At 40.4% G+C, this 15459-nt stretch overlaps 1 protein-coding gene across 1 annotated transcript in view; it reads left to right on the forward strand.

Moving 5' to 3' along the window:
• The window catches only part of ANTXR1 (ANTXR cell adhesion molecule 1), a 217742-nt gene that overhangs the window by 80393 nt on the left and 121890 nt on the right, over positions 1-15459 (forward strand). Inside the window, 1 exon segment of the mRNA XM_070429383.1 lies at positions 4765-4863. Coding sequence (XP_070285484.1) covers positions 4765-4863 — 99 coding nt within the window.

Here is a 15459-nt window from a genome sequence, read left to right on the forward strand (position 1 = left end):
AGTGTTCCCTTGGGAGTTCGACCGGGAGACCAGGAGTTTGATCGCTTGCTATGACATGCGCTGACCACCAGGGGGAGGCCCGGAATGAAGGAAGGCCCCAGCCAGCAGCTGGCAGCTGGGGACGGAAAGCCCTGGCTAGCAGCCAGAAGGCCCCATCAGCCCTGATTGCCGGCCAGGTTTAGGAACCCTACCCATGCACGAATTCTGTGCACTGGGCCTCTAGTGTCCATATAATGAACCATAGTCACCAATAAGTAGGGCTAGACTATGCATAAATATTCAAATAATTATGAATAAGTCTTAAGATAATTATGCCAAGTAAAAAGAAGTTACACAAAAAAATGGTTACTGTATGAGCTCATTTACATAAAATTCTAGAAAATGCAGACAAATCTATAATAGAGATCTGATCAGCAGTTGCTTGGAAGTAGTGGTGGGGAGGAGCAGGAGGAAGAGATTACAAAGGGCACCTGGAAACTTTTGAAGTAATGGATGTGGTCACTACTTTAATTGTGGAATTGTCCCATGATTATGTACATATGTCAAAATTTATCAAGTTCTATACTTTATATGTGAGTTACTATGTCAGTTACACCTCACTAAAGCTGTTATAAATAAATAGCTATAGAATTTTAAGAGTTCTAGAATAATTTAGTCACTATGTTATATTTTAGATTTACATTAAGCATCGAATAGGAGAACAAATGCAAACAGACTCACGAGATGAAATATGACTAACAACAATTTTGCAGGAAAGTCTTGGGAGACCAGCACAAATGGAGAATATAGAAATGTCTCATTTTCAGATACAGTGAATGAAAGTCAATCTTTATTAAGGTCATTTCAAATTTATGTGTTCCACATTTCAAAGAAAGAAAATATACAAAAGGAGAGAACAGAATGGAATAAGTGTATCAAACTATTCACTGACCTTAATTTTTTTTAATTGAACTAAAATTCACATACCATAAAATTCACCCCTGTAAAAAGTACAATTCAGTGGTTTTTAATATATTCACAAAGGTGTACAAGCATAACTACTAATTACAGAATATTTCCATCACCCCAAAAAGAAGCCCAAAGTAGTCACTACCTATTCCCCTCTTCCTCCAGCATTGGTAACACCAATCTATTTTATGTCTCTATGGAATTGCTAATCTGGATTTTTTATAAATGGAATAATACAATATATGGCCTTTTGTGTCTAGCTTCTTTCATTTAGCATAATGTTTTCAAGATTCGTCCATATCTTAACATGTCTTGGAACTTCATGGGTGAATAATATTCCCTTGTAAGAACAGTGTCATCAGTCAGTTGATGGATATTTGGGTTGTTTCCATTTTTGGCTATTATGAATAATGTGAACATGTACAAGTTTTTGTGTAGACATATATTTTCAGTTCTCTTGGATATAGATACCTAGGGGTGGAATTTCTGGGTCATGAGGTAACTCTATGTTTAATTTTTTGAGGAGCTACCAAACTATTTTACAAAGCACATACACCATGTTACATTTCCACCAGGAATGTATGAGGTTTCTAATTTCTTCACCAATACTTGTTGTTGTCCATCTCTTTTATTATAACCATTCTAGCGAGTATGGAGTGATATTTCCTTGTGGTTTTGATTTGCATTTCCCTAACAACTAATGATGTCTTTTCATTCGTTGGTCTTATAAATCCTCAGAAAATAAACAGGATTAGACCTGGCTGGTACCTGAATGAAGGAACACCTTGTCTTTCCTCTTTATTCCCTTTCTAAACCAAGATGTCATTTATTATTCATTCAATAAGTTTATACCGAGACTGACTCAGTCCTGAGTTAAATGCAGTCAAAACTTCTGAAGAAATAGAAATGATGGCCTCTACCATCACGAAACTTAAACAATTATAATTAAGAATAAGAGTGACAAAAGGATCATAATGAGCATGTCTTAAAGACACCTTAAAAATCTGTATCTTAAAAGATTAGATCAAAGATCATTTTCAAGTAGAAATTCCTTCCTAAAGCCCTACAATCCCTAAGCACTTCTTAAGAGCTGCAACCCAGTGTGCACATTGCCTGAGAACACTCAGCTGTACATATTTTGAAGAGCAGGTTCAGGGCTTTGTGGATAAATGGAGTTCAATCCATTTTCTCACTTGCTGGCGCATTCATTTGACAGGGTTTTGTTACGTAACTTGTGTGTGTGAAGAGCTGACATTCTCGTCGGGCTGCTGAGTCAGATGTTTGGGCTCTTCTGGAAACCACATGTGCGCACTAACACAGAAACTGCCCCGGCAGGGTGGGAGCTCGCCTCTCTCCTCCTGTTTCCCGTAGCATCGCTTCCTCCCTCTCCTCAGGCCTAAGGGGTTAAATTGTTGGGTTTCCACCATGGCCACGTCATGGATTGCCGTTGTCTTTCTTCCTAAACACCGTGAGGTCAGGCCAAGCAGAGTGTGGGCAGCCTCTTTTATAGAGGAGCCGGCAGCGGAGCTGGTAACGCTAGAACATGTTATGTTGTTGGAGAGGAGACCTCGGCGTGCAGCCTGCGTTGCCAGGGTCTCCTTTCTCTCCTGATCTTGGAGGAAACAAGAGAAGGGGGCACAGAAATGAGGCAGAAAACCTGTTGAATCAACAAAAGCGTTCAGTGGCAGATTTCTGGAAGGCTAGCATTCGAACTAAAACCAGAAATAGGTTTCTATAGTTTTACCTTGAGTAACTAAGATGCAAAAAGGTTCTTCCACAATGTTGTTGAACCATCGGCATCATAGGTCATGCACCAGGCAGACATCTAAAGAAAACTGTTACATCCATCCTTCTAAACTTAGCAATTGTGTATATGCACTAACATGCATGTATCAATACTTAATATTCATAGGACTAACGGTCCTGGAAAACCATGTGCCCATGACCTTAATTAATATAGTTTCAAACTAAGGCAGTGAACATTTGGATACAAGTCCCAGTTTTGCTGCTTACTAATTCCATAACCTTGGGCAAGTCATTTAAAATGTCAGAATATCAAGTTCCTTATTGTCATGGTTCATTATACTTGTAAAAGGCATTCTGTTCTGATTTGTGCTCTTTGTGGCACATGCAGTGCCTCGGGGTTCTTTTACTTCAGTTTTGGTTTCTTGCTTTCCATCCAGGCCAGCTCCACTTTTCTGCAAAATGGGCAAGCCTGCCTAAAATAAGCTTTTAAAAATCACAACGTCAATCTCTAGCTTAGTCATATGTCACAAGACAATGAGGATGCAGTTTGGCCTGGTGGTCAAGAGCATCGTGGCGGAGTTCTGAGGACATGGTGTTGGATTCCGGTTCTGATTCTGACAGCTACTAGCTGTGTGACCTTGGACGGAAGACTTAACCTCACCAACCTCAGTTTTCTCACTTGTACCTCCCTGGGCTGTGGGGAGGTTTAAATCCTCACATTGTACGTGACATCAGACACAGACAATGCTGAGCACAGGGCCTGGCACATACTGAGGGAGCAGTTAACATCCGTTATTATTCTCTTGGCAAACATCATCTCTAAATTAGTTTCCTAGGAATTAAAGTGACATACACTCATGACATTTATTAAAGTTTGGAACAGTCCCACATGCTAGTCTTCTAATTTCATTTTTCCTCCAACAAAAATCGCTACTTGGATAGCAATTTACAGTTTAAGATTCACTTTCGCAAATATTGCATTTTTTCCCTATGACTTTTAGTTAAGTTCTTTTTTAATATGCCACGCAGCATTATCCCAAGCCCCAATCTTTTTACACACAGTAGGATGACAAAAATAAAAGAAAGTGGAGCGTTGACTATTAGCTACCATCAAACTTAAGCAACTATTCCTACACATTTAACTAATTAATTCTCAGGGGCTGTTTCCTCCCCCCAACCCGCTCAGCAAGACTATTGTAAAAGGATCGTTATTTTTACTTCATAAGGATTTTTTACCATGAATTGATTCAACATGCACTATTCACATGTGAAGTTAATATGCAGGGCCAGAGACCTGTGACATGTATTCTCTATTCTATTCAGAGAGAAGTGAGTACTCACTACTACAGTAAGGGGCCAGCGTCAATTCAAACAGGTAATGCTTGACAACTGGTCGCCGATAAGCAAGTTGTTGATGTTTTGCTAGCTATGATTACCACTACACACCTCGAGGCATCAGGACTGTATGCCCAGCAGAGGCAGAAGGGCCAAAGCAGTATCAAACAGTTCTCCACCTAAAGGAATGTATTTCTAGTTGAGGAAGAAAAGGCAAAAGAAAAATGCCAGATAGCACATAATCACATGCTACATTGTTCAGGACAGACTGGGAATGCCAATGCCATACATTAGTGGTTTTCAAAAAATGTTCCACACTTTGAGCTCTAAAGAAATCCTTTCAGGGGCATCCAGTGTGTAAAAGAGACACGAGAATAAGAGTTGATGAAATGGAAAGCCCGTCCTTCTCCTGTGGCCCTCAGCTGCTGGGATCAAAGTTTTCAAAGTTTCGGGGACTTGAGGGATGGGGAAGATTTGAATGACAGAGCTGGGAGGAAGGTGTTGCAGGTAGAAAGAACAAGAGCCAAGGCAAGAAGGGGAGAATTCAGAGTAAGAAGTCTTGTGATAAAAGGCACCTACAAGGTCACTTTTGGTTTCCAACCTGAACCAATTTTCAAATATTTGAAGCCTGGTGAACTAGTTAACAAACACCCTAAATCAGAGAAGATGGGAAGCCCCAGGTTAATTAATGGCCTGCAGTCAAATAACGTGTCTTGTTGTTACTCTTGATTTCAGAGTCATTTCAAGTAGTCGTGAGAGGAAATGGCTTTCGACACGCTCGCAACGTGGACAGGGTGCTCTGCAGCTTCAAGATCAACGAGTCGGTCACGCTCAGTAAGTCCTTAAGAGTTGGTGGGCTTCGTCGGGGAAGGGAACGCCAGCCCCATCTTCCAGCAAGGCCTCACGCAGGAAACCGTACAGAGACGGGTCTTCCCTGCAGTAAGCGCATGGCAAACCCCTACACACCCTGGTTCTCATCAGGAAAGACGCACTCACACGTGTACTGAGTTACCCCTTCCAGGTTGTCCGTGGTGGCACTGATTGGAGAGGGGACATGAAGCTTGACATTCCTTAACCAAGTATTAGGGCCTCTCAAGCATAAGAGTGAAAAACAGAGAGTCTAAACTTATTAATTCAGAATGAACCAAAAGCCAAACTGTAAGGCTTGCATGTGTAGATGCTGGAATTTTTTTCAGGCTGGATGATTCTGGCTTGGAGTTGCCAAGAAACTCATCATGGTGAATATCTGACATGAAATACAGGAATATGAAAGCAAAACTAAGTGCATTTCATGCAAAAAAAAAATGAATTAGCATAACATTGGCACTCTCACAAGACATTTGTAGCAGACAAGTTCTTAATTTAAAGACTGACTGTCAGAGGACAGATGTCCAGGAAGCCTGGTTATTATTTGCACCTGGCATCCATCCCACAGTTAATTATTGATTCAGCATCTGCAGTGATGAACAGTAAAAATAGATTGCATTTTCCACAGTGCCATGTCCTTTTAAATGTTTCACATCTTTTCGCCACAACAGCCCTGGGAGGTAGAAAGAGAATGGGGGTGGGCCAGGGAGGTATTCACACCATTCTGTCCTCCTGTTCGCCTTAATTGAGTAGGTACTGTCCTGTTTTTAAAAAGGAAGAATTGAAAGGTAGGCCTTGTTTTTTCACTTTACCATCTTAAAACCCGCTTGAATATTTAAACAGAGATATGCAATGGCTCCCTTACAAACATCTGGAATTCCTGGCCTTGGAATAATTCCAAACATTTGAAACATTCAGTTAGTTTTCTTAATACTTGGAAATACTATCACGTCTCCAAAAAATATTCGCTATTCGAAAACATTTTAAAATATCCCTGAGTAGTCACAGTGTGAAAGTTGGATGTGCACCCCCTACAGAATTCTTCCTTTTTTCTCCCTTTCGATGGTGATGTCACTCAAGTCCGCCTTCCCTCTCTCCTTAACCAAAATCTCAAACTCAAGACATCAACACCTTCCAGACTTCCCAGATGCGCGAGCCTTTGGACCAACCCCTCTCTGAAGATGAATGGAAATGGGGATAGTGTTGCCTTTGCTTGAAAGGTGACACAGGGGTGCTACATTAGAATAACACAAAATGCAAACGCACTATGGATTTGCAGAGTGACGTTTTGAAAGCCTGTTTCCCAGTTTCTCCATGGAATTTTATTTCTTGGGAAATCAGCTCATTCTCTTTCTCCCTCTTCTCTTCCTTTCCTAACACCTGCATAGCCCTCCACCTCATTCTTATTAAAAAAAAAAAAAAAAGGCTGTTGGGATAGGGATTGGACTTAAACCACAAAGCTAACCGTGCTTCCAGCACAGTGCTGAGAGTTTAGAGAAGAGGAAGGCAGTGACTCAATCACGTTATATGCTGCGAGCAACACTCCTAAACTCAGACATATGGTTATTTAAAATAACTAAGAGGGAAGTATTGGAATTTGAAAAGTACCTGTCCTTTATTTATGAATGGGCCCATTCCTTAATAATAAGAACAAGAAACTATGAAGGACAGAAAAGGTAAGTAAGTTTTTAAATGCAGCATATTCAGTCTACATTTTTCCATCAACCTTATAAATATAAGTCTGTTGAGTTGTCACTATAAAATAAAATAAATTTATGTTCCTTTACTTTACTTTTCCCATTCTCCTTTTCTACCTCTATATCCCAAGTTTTAAATTTTTATCTATTTTCATTTTTATAGTATACTAGTAGCCCAGTGCACAAAAATTTGTGCACTGGGGGGAGGGGGTCCCTCAGTTATTAAACATTTATCGGCACAACACTGACCACATTGGTGGTGGTGGTGGTGGTCTTGTCGGAATGTGTTTTATTATGCAGATGAAAATCTATTTAAACAGATTTGATGTAGATATTTTCAAAGATGGAAGAATTGTCGCTGTCAACTATTTTAGTTGATTCATATCTTCACTAATTGTCATCATTGCAAAGTTTTTAGTCCCCATATGGATTGTTGAATATAATAAGTCATGCGCTGTCCCTGTCCTTTGTAGCCTTTGTTACCTTAAGGACTCTAGTTTTCCATTTATATGTTTAAGTACCAACCTTACAGGCTTAAAAATGTAAGCTTTTAACACTGCTCTCTCTGTTCCGTATCCTTCCAATGAAAAGTGGAGTTGGGTTGCAGCACAGGAGAGAAATTCAGAAGGGGAATATTGAAGTAATGACTGAAGTAGGAGAAGAGGGAACCTATTTCCCTGGCCATAGGTGCTGGCAGCCTGGACCACAGGGCTGGCAGCTTCTCCGAGTGGCTGCAGCCTGGGACCTTGGGCGGGTGGCTTGTCCATCTCCTGGGCTGCAGCCAGCCATAGGCGCTGGCGCCTGGACCAAAGGTGGGTGGCTTCTTCTTCTGGTGGCTTCTTCTTCTTCTGTGCTTCCAGGGAGGGCAGTGAGTTATGTGTATATGTGTGTGCATGCAAACATAGGCGTGTACACGTGTGTATGTGGAAATCTGCTGGGCAAGTCAAAACCATAGAAGAGTTGCCCCCTATCTCTTGAATCTTCCAGAGATATCCCCCACTTTTTTATTCTATCACTACTGGAGAGTCAGTATTTGCAGCCAGCCAGCCAGTGACTCTCTCAGTGTCTATTTCTGACTTCTTCTTTCCCTGTCTGTCTTCCAACCCCTAATCATATTTCCACCTAGATGCATCATTTTTACTCCCAGTATGCTGTATAGAGAAGGAGTCAGGATGCTGTCTTCCCCATGAATAGTACTCAGTAACAAACTAATTGCATTTTAGTTGGGCAATGCCCCTACCCACCCTTCAAATCCCTTCCACCATGCATTTCTGTTTCCCTTTTTGTTTGTTGGATTGTTCTGCTGCTCCTTCTCCTCACCCCACCACCCTTGGATTGTAATGTAAAATTCTTTTACCATGTCAAGAAACTATTAAAAATACAGGTACTTTGAAAAAAAAAAATACAGGTACCTCTCTGAACACTGGCTGGCAGGGGCAGGGAAGAGGCGGCCATAGGTGGCCGCCTCTTCCCTGCCCCGCCCAGCTTCTCCGATCACTGATCAACGGCCAGGGTGGGGGGGCAGGGAAGAGGCAGCCGTCGGGGCAGCTGCCTCTTTCCTGCCCCGCCCAGCTTCTCCGATCACCGGCGGGGGGAGGGGAAAGGTGGCCCCGGTTCTTCGATCACCAATCACCAGCCGGGGGTGGGAGGGGGCAGGGAAGGGGCGGCTGCTGGCGGCTGCCTCTTCCCTGCCCTGCCCAGCTTCTTCGATCACTGGCCAGGGGGCAGGCAAAGGAGGCCCCAGTTCTCTGATCACGGGCCCTGCCACCCAGCTCTTGCCTGCCGCCTGGGTTTCCAATCACCGTCAGCGGCAGGCGGCTTCTTCCATCCTTCCCCTTTCCCCTCCCAGCATTGTGCCTATGTATGCAAATTAACTGCCATCTTCTTTGGAAGTTAATTTGCATAATACCCTGATTAGCCAATGGGAAATGTAACGAAGGTATGGTCAATTACCATGTTTGTCTATTATTAGATAGGATATTTCCTCTTTCTAGATTTTTTCCCAAATGCTGCATTATGTCTTATAATAATAATATGCTATTAATCAGAAGAAGACTAATTAAAGGCCCAATGATGAAGGTAAGGCTTCTGTGGCTCTCTAGATGGTTCAAACATGATACAGGCCTCATAGTCATTAACAAATAATACAGTAGCAGATTATATGAAGCAAAACTGTTAAACATAAAAGAACAAGTTGACAAATAATATTTATAGTGGAAGATATTAACGTGAATTTCTGAGTATTTAAATGAGCAATAAAAAAATGAATACATATACCTTTTTAAATGTATAAATATCTTAAACATTTATTATACTAAGACACAAATAAAATGCCAACATATTAATGCCAAAAATTTTAAATATATTCTTAGATGATAAATATAAACAAAATAAAAACCATAGGATAATACCTACTTCTCCCCACTTTCCTTGCCTTTTCATAAAAATAAAATCAATGAATCAACCTCTTAGAAATCTAAAACAATTTCTGGACTTGTGGTTGATATAATAGGTCCAGAAATTCTGGATAAAATATGGTTTTAAAAATTGTAACATGTGGCCTTGTTCAAAGGAATGAAGAGGAAACCCCCATGTATAGGAAACAAAAATGGAAAGCAATATCTAAGCAGAAAGCTAAGCTGTGTGGGCTCCATGCCTGGGGGTCTGCAGTTCATTCTCCTGATACTGATCCAAACACAGAACCCCAGCCTATGCCTGGCAGTGGGCAAGAGCAGAGTCCCCTACAGAAATTAGGCTCCAAAGAGCTGCACCACACATTAAATGGGAGCTGGAAAAGCTGCTCCGTGACTCAAGGCAAGAGAATAAAGGTAAGATATTATATCACCCAAAGTGCGTCCATGACCATCCTGATCCCTGTGGCCCTGGCAGAGGCAATGAACATTCAACCCAACCTACAGCATTCCTGCAGTCAACAACATCCTCTGAAGATGAGCTCACAGTACTGAGTGGCAAAAAATATGAAGATGGATGAAAGAAACAGGAAAACAAGCAAGGAAAGAGAACCAGAAGGAGAATGGATAATAAACACATTTAAAGAGTGTAAAGAGATCAAACATACTGAAGGGGAAGAATGTTCAACAAAGGCAGATTTGCAGAAGACCATAGTGTAAATTCTAGAATTGGAGAAGTTTAATCACTGGAATAAAACTTCATGGATGAATTAAGCAGAGTGATTAGACACAGATGAAGATGCAATGCATAAACTGGAAAGAGAGATATGAGGAAATCCTACCCCCCCAACCCCCAACCAAAGCACCAGACCCAGATTTTTTTCACCCATGTTTTACCAGACGTTAAGGGACAGATGGCCAGTATCTGATATGGGTCCAGCCATAAGCATCTTTGTCATAAATATCTTGACCACAAGCATTTTCATTGCAAACATCTTTGCTGCACAACTAATTGGCAGTAAGGCAATTTTGCTGTAAAAAATAGAATAGCTGGTTGATAGTTTGATGTGCATTTGACAGACTCAATGTGTTTAAGCTACTTGTCACTTAGTTTCATTTGTCCATTGGTGAAGTGCTTGCAGTTACTCCCACTGTTATATTATGTCTAAATTTTAGCCCTCATAAAGGTCTGTCCAGTGACGAGTAGACCTGGTCTTAAAATAATGAACAGTAACAACTACTATGAAGCAGATTGCATACTATTCTAGAAAATGATCACACATCAGTTTGGAAATCCTTCGGGGAGCACAGTCATCCCTCCCATCCATCAAAATCAAAAGTTTGCCAAGCTATGGCAAATATAAAAGAGGTGGCTACTAATTCACAGTCTTCAAGATGTTAAAATCAACTATTTAGTTGGAAACTCATACCTTTCTTAATGAAGTAAGAAATTGCAGCAAAAAAAGAAAAATGCTAGACCAAACAAGAAGACAAAACAACAAACAAAAAATGTATAACATTGTGAACAAAAGACATCAAAGACAATGTATTTTTACTTTTCACAGTAAAGTCTTTTTTATTTTGTTATTAATTTTTCATTTTTTATTATGACTTTTTTTAATTTTCCTTTTTTTAAAAAAATATATCTTATTAATTTTTCACAGAGAGGAAGGGAGAGAGATAGAGAGTTAGAAACATCGATGAGAGAGAAACATCGACCAGCTGCCTCCTGCACATCTCCCACTGGGGATGTGCCCGCAACCCAGGTACATGCCCTTGACCGGAATCGAACCCGGGACCCTTCAGTCCGCAGGCCGACGCTCTATCCACTGAGCCAAACAGGTTTTGGCTCCTTTTTAATTTTTCATTATTTTATCTTTTCTGGTGAAATTGCCAGAGGTCAATTAATTTTGCAGCAAAGATGTCTACAGCAAACATGCTTATGGCAAAAATACCAGACACGAGTATAAACACTGGAACCAAACCAACTAGGAAAAGAATCCTAGCTCTGTCTTAAAATTGTGTGACCATGGTATGTAACTGAACATCCTCATGCCTTAATTTCTCTACCTGTAAAATAATATGGAAATAATAGCAACTCTATCGTGTATTGTTAAGAGGTTTAATGTGGGAAGTGGGGCATAGAACAGGACTTGGTACACAGCAAACTGTTTATCAATGTTGGCTACTGGTATTAATTTATTATTATCATTAACACTATTATTAAAACATCAATTGTCTTCAAATTAATATTTACTTTTAATACAATCCAATGGGATTGTATTGAAAGTCAACGAAGTAATTCTAAAGTTTATATGTAGGAATAAACATATAAGAATAGCCAAGAAAAATATGGAAACTTGCCCTAGCCAATTTTAAGATGTATACAAAAACCCTAGCCAATTTTAAGATGTATACAAAGTAATTGAAACAATGCATGGCTGGTGCCACAAAAGGCAAACTAAGCATTGGAACAGGAAAAGCAAAGTCCATAAACAGAGCCAAACACTTATGTTAGTTTAGCATAAAATAAAGCAGCCTTTCTAATCAGGGAGTGGGGGGGGGGGGGGGGCGGCGCGAGGGGGCAGTGTATTATTCAAAAAAAAGATATTGAGACAACTGGCTAAGCACTTGGAAAAACAATTAAGTTCACTTTTATCTCACACCTTAAATCTAAACAAATTCCAGATGAAAAAGTAAAATGTGAACATAAAACTATAAAAATTCTAGAAGGAAACAAATATATTTACATAATTTACCAGTGGAGAAGGGAGATACCATAAAGGAAAAATTTGAAAGTTTGAGTACATATTTTTTTAATTTTTCTGGTTACCCTCCCTGCAAAATCTAAAGGGAAGCAGAATACTTGCAAAATATTTATAAGACATGTAACAAAGGGCCAATAACCTTCATACATAGACAGCTCTTAAAAACCAGTAAAAAAAAAAAGTGACCACATGAATGGGTAAAAGATATGAAAAGGGAATTTACAAGAAAAATAATGGGCAATAAGCATATAAAAAATGCTACCATAACCAAGTTGAAATAATCTATCAAACTAATAAAGATTAACAAAAATACAGTGCCCAGTATAGGCAAAGATATGGGGGAACAAGTATTTTTATTCATCGTTAGTGAGATACCATTAAATCTTTTGAAAGTCAATTCTTAAAATGAATCAACTGCTTTTATACACTTTTTTACCCAGAATTTCAACTTCATCAAAAGGAAATGATTGGGAATGTTTACAAAGACTTGGCTATAAAATGTTCATCATAATACTGCTTATGATAGCAAAAGGAGAGGAGAGTGAAAGAGAGGAAGGTAGGAAAGAAGGAAGGAAGGTAGAAAAGAAGGAAAGAGGGAGGGAGGGAGGGAGGGAGGGATTGAGGGAGGGAGGGAGGGAAAGAGAGAAAGAAAGAAGGAAGGAAGGAAGGAAGGAAGGAAGGAAGGAAGGAAGGAAGGAAGGAAGGAAGGAAGGGAGGGAGGGAGGGAGGGGGAGGGAGAGAGAGAGAGAAAGAAAGAAAGAAAGAAAGAAAGAAAGAAAGAAAGAAAGAAAGAAAGAAAGAAAGAAAGAAAGAAAGAAAGAAAGAAAAAGAAAGGAAGGAAGAAAGGAAGAAAGGAAGAAAGAAAGAAAGATTTGTCAAAAAAAATTATACTTTATTCCTAAACAGTTAAATAGTATGGTGTGAAAGAAGAAGAATTACTCATGTGGGAAGATGTTAATGAAGTAGCTTCATGTGTTAATAAGTCACAAAGGGTATTTGGAGCTATTTCTGTTTCATACACAGACATTTGTATTCAGAGAGACTGAAAGACACACATGGAAATGTTAACACGAGGAACCTCTGACTGAGACCACTCTTCATTTTTGCTTTCTTCTTTCTATCTGCATTTTCTAAGCTTTCTACAATCACATGCCCTTGTGTAAGAAGAAAAAGGCCCACAACAGTTATTTAAAATTTAATTTTAAATTTTTGTTAATGATTTAGGCCTAGTGCACATCTTACGTTGGCATTTGGTTGGTTCTCCAATGACCAGGCTGATCTCACTCCAGGCCAAGAAAATATCTTGGAAATCTTCACACAAACTTTATTTATTCTGGCTGCACTTTTCCTGCTCCAGTATTCAGTGTATTGTGCCAAGAAAAGATCCACTTTCAATTGGAAATCCATTTGCGAAGAGATTAGAATACTAAAAAGGAGACACGGGTATGAGCTGAGAAATGATCTGTTTTAATGAACAGTAAATTTTCACAAAATTGACTTTTTTACTAAGACAAGAATGAAAAACATACTAGATTATCCCCAGCCCTGGTGTTGTGTGTGGAGACGTCTGAGATACGGCCATAAACCAAAGAAACTGGTTTTTAACAAACTCACTAATATTCAGTTCACAAGCCATGTGAGAAATCAGACTCCTGGATTTATAGGCACACTTCTTTTTCTGATGCGAAATGTTATTTCCCAGCTTGATCTCCAACAGTATTCACTAGGCATGGCTCTGGTTTGCTTTTTGTTCACTCTCAAAGGATGAAATTTGGCCCCCTTTGAAGGTCATTTTTCAAACTGAACGTTAATCATGAAGGCAACTGTAGGAATTCCAAAGAGCAGCTCAGCTCCCAGGAGGATAAGAGACAGCACTCACTCGCATGTAGAATTCCCAGTGTGTTTGTTTTTAAAAATCTATACTTTATTATCCAGAAACTAGACTTTATATCTTAGCAAACATCTGGGCCTGGGCTGCTGTGGGCACCCTAAGCAGATCACTGAAGTGCACCTATGGGGGCAGATGGGCAGGGAAGCAGAGAGAAGGAGAACACAAGACTTACCACACAAAAGCCTGTTGTTTCCTTTCTCGCTGGTTAGAGTGTCGCATCTATAGGTCAAAGGTGCGTCGTGCAATGTGGATGCATGCCTGGGAGTCTAAAGTCAAATGAAGATGATGGAATGTCGCTTTGTGCAGCCTCATCTGTGGTTCCTAATCGGGCTGCCCATCAGAATCACCAGGGAGCTTTGTCCCAGGAAGAGCAGCCCCTGATTGCGGAGCACCTACCGTGTGCCCTCCCCAACCTATCTATTCCGTCCGTGCAGCAGCCCAGCGAAGGAGGAGTTATTTGTATCCCCATTTTGCTGACATGGGAACTGAAACTCAGAGAGATGAAGTGCCCAAGGTCACCCAGATGGCCGGAGGTGGAAGCCATTTGGATCCCAAATGGTCTACTTACCCAAGCTTTTGACCTCTTCTCTACATTGCTTCCAAAACACAAATCCCCATGGAGCCTTTGGTCCCTGACCCTCAAATACCCATGTTACTCTGAGCACTGGTCCCTCACCAGCCCCCCTTATTTTGCAGACAGGAACCTCAGCTCACAAAAAAAAGAGTTTCTTCCTGAGGGGAGGGGGGCAAGTTTGCACAGACCAAAGTTAACTCAGCAGCAGACGGTCACCCTCTACTTTGCCGCTGCTCTATCAAGTATGCAATTGCCTCCAAGTGCAAATTTTAAGCTGCATGTGGACTCAGGCAAGCAATAGCTGGGGGAAGGATTTGCTTGTGAACTTCCTTAAAACTTATTTTCCCCAGCCCTGCTGTCCTGATAGGGAAAGCTGGACCCCCTCTACATCTGCACCATATGGATGGGATTTCAGGACTGTCCCTTCCTCATATAATAGTGCTTCTCTGTCACTTCGATAGGATGATGGAGGAGAAAGTGATTAACACAGAGATAGGCCAGACTTGTGAGAACCCCAGGCAAGAGAAGTTAATAATCGATGCACCCTTATAACCAACATTCTTTAAATATTTGCTCAACATTCATTTAGAAGAAAAGTTGGGTACTGCTGAGGGAACGAAAGAAAAAGAGTGCTATCTGTGGTTTTCTCCTCCATGCAATTCCGCTCTGGCCTCCAACGTGCATGCCACAGCCGCTTAGTAACATCCACTGATGCTCCAGTGTGTACATGGGGTCTCCATCCCAGCTCTCCTCTTAGTTTCCGTGTAGGTGTTGTTCTTTAAGATCAGTCAGTGTTTGCTTAATTCATGGCCATGATTGTGTGGAAGGCTTCAGCCATCTTTGTAGACTTGCTCCTCAATCCCAATTCCAAGGTAAAATCCTTCCAAACCTAATTGTGCACAGCTGCAAGAGTTTGAGTGTCAGGAGACACATACCTTGTGCATGAATCCTGAATTCACTTCAACCAAGCAAAAACAAAGCTTTAAAAAGTATATTTACTCTTAGTCAATTGCAGCTGTCTTGAGTACACCACTTATTCGGACCTCAAGCTTACAAAATTTTTAAAGGTTGATATTTTGCTTAGAAGATATAATTTGTAAGTTCTATAAATGTCAACAGTCAAGAATTTTTTGGTGTAGATTTATTGAGAGGATAAAATATTTTGCAAGAGCCCTGAGCCCCATTATCTTTATTTAGTTTCCTTGCAATATTTAAAACTGTC

This window comes from Myotis yumanensis, unplaced genomic scaffold (assembly GCF_028538775.1).
Source record: "Myotis yumanensis isolate MYYU_CA2020_CCGP unplaced genomic scaffold, mMyoYum1.0.hap1 SCAF_11, whole genome shotgun sequence".
Classification (NCBI taxonomy): Eukaryota; Metazoa; Chordata; class Mammalia; order Chiroptera; family Vespertilionidae; genus Myotis; species Myotis yumanensis.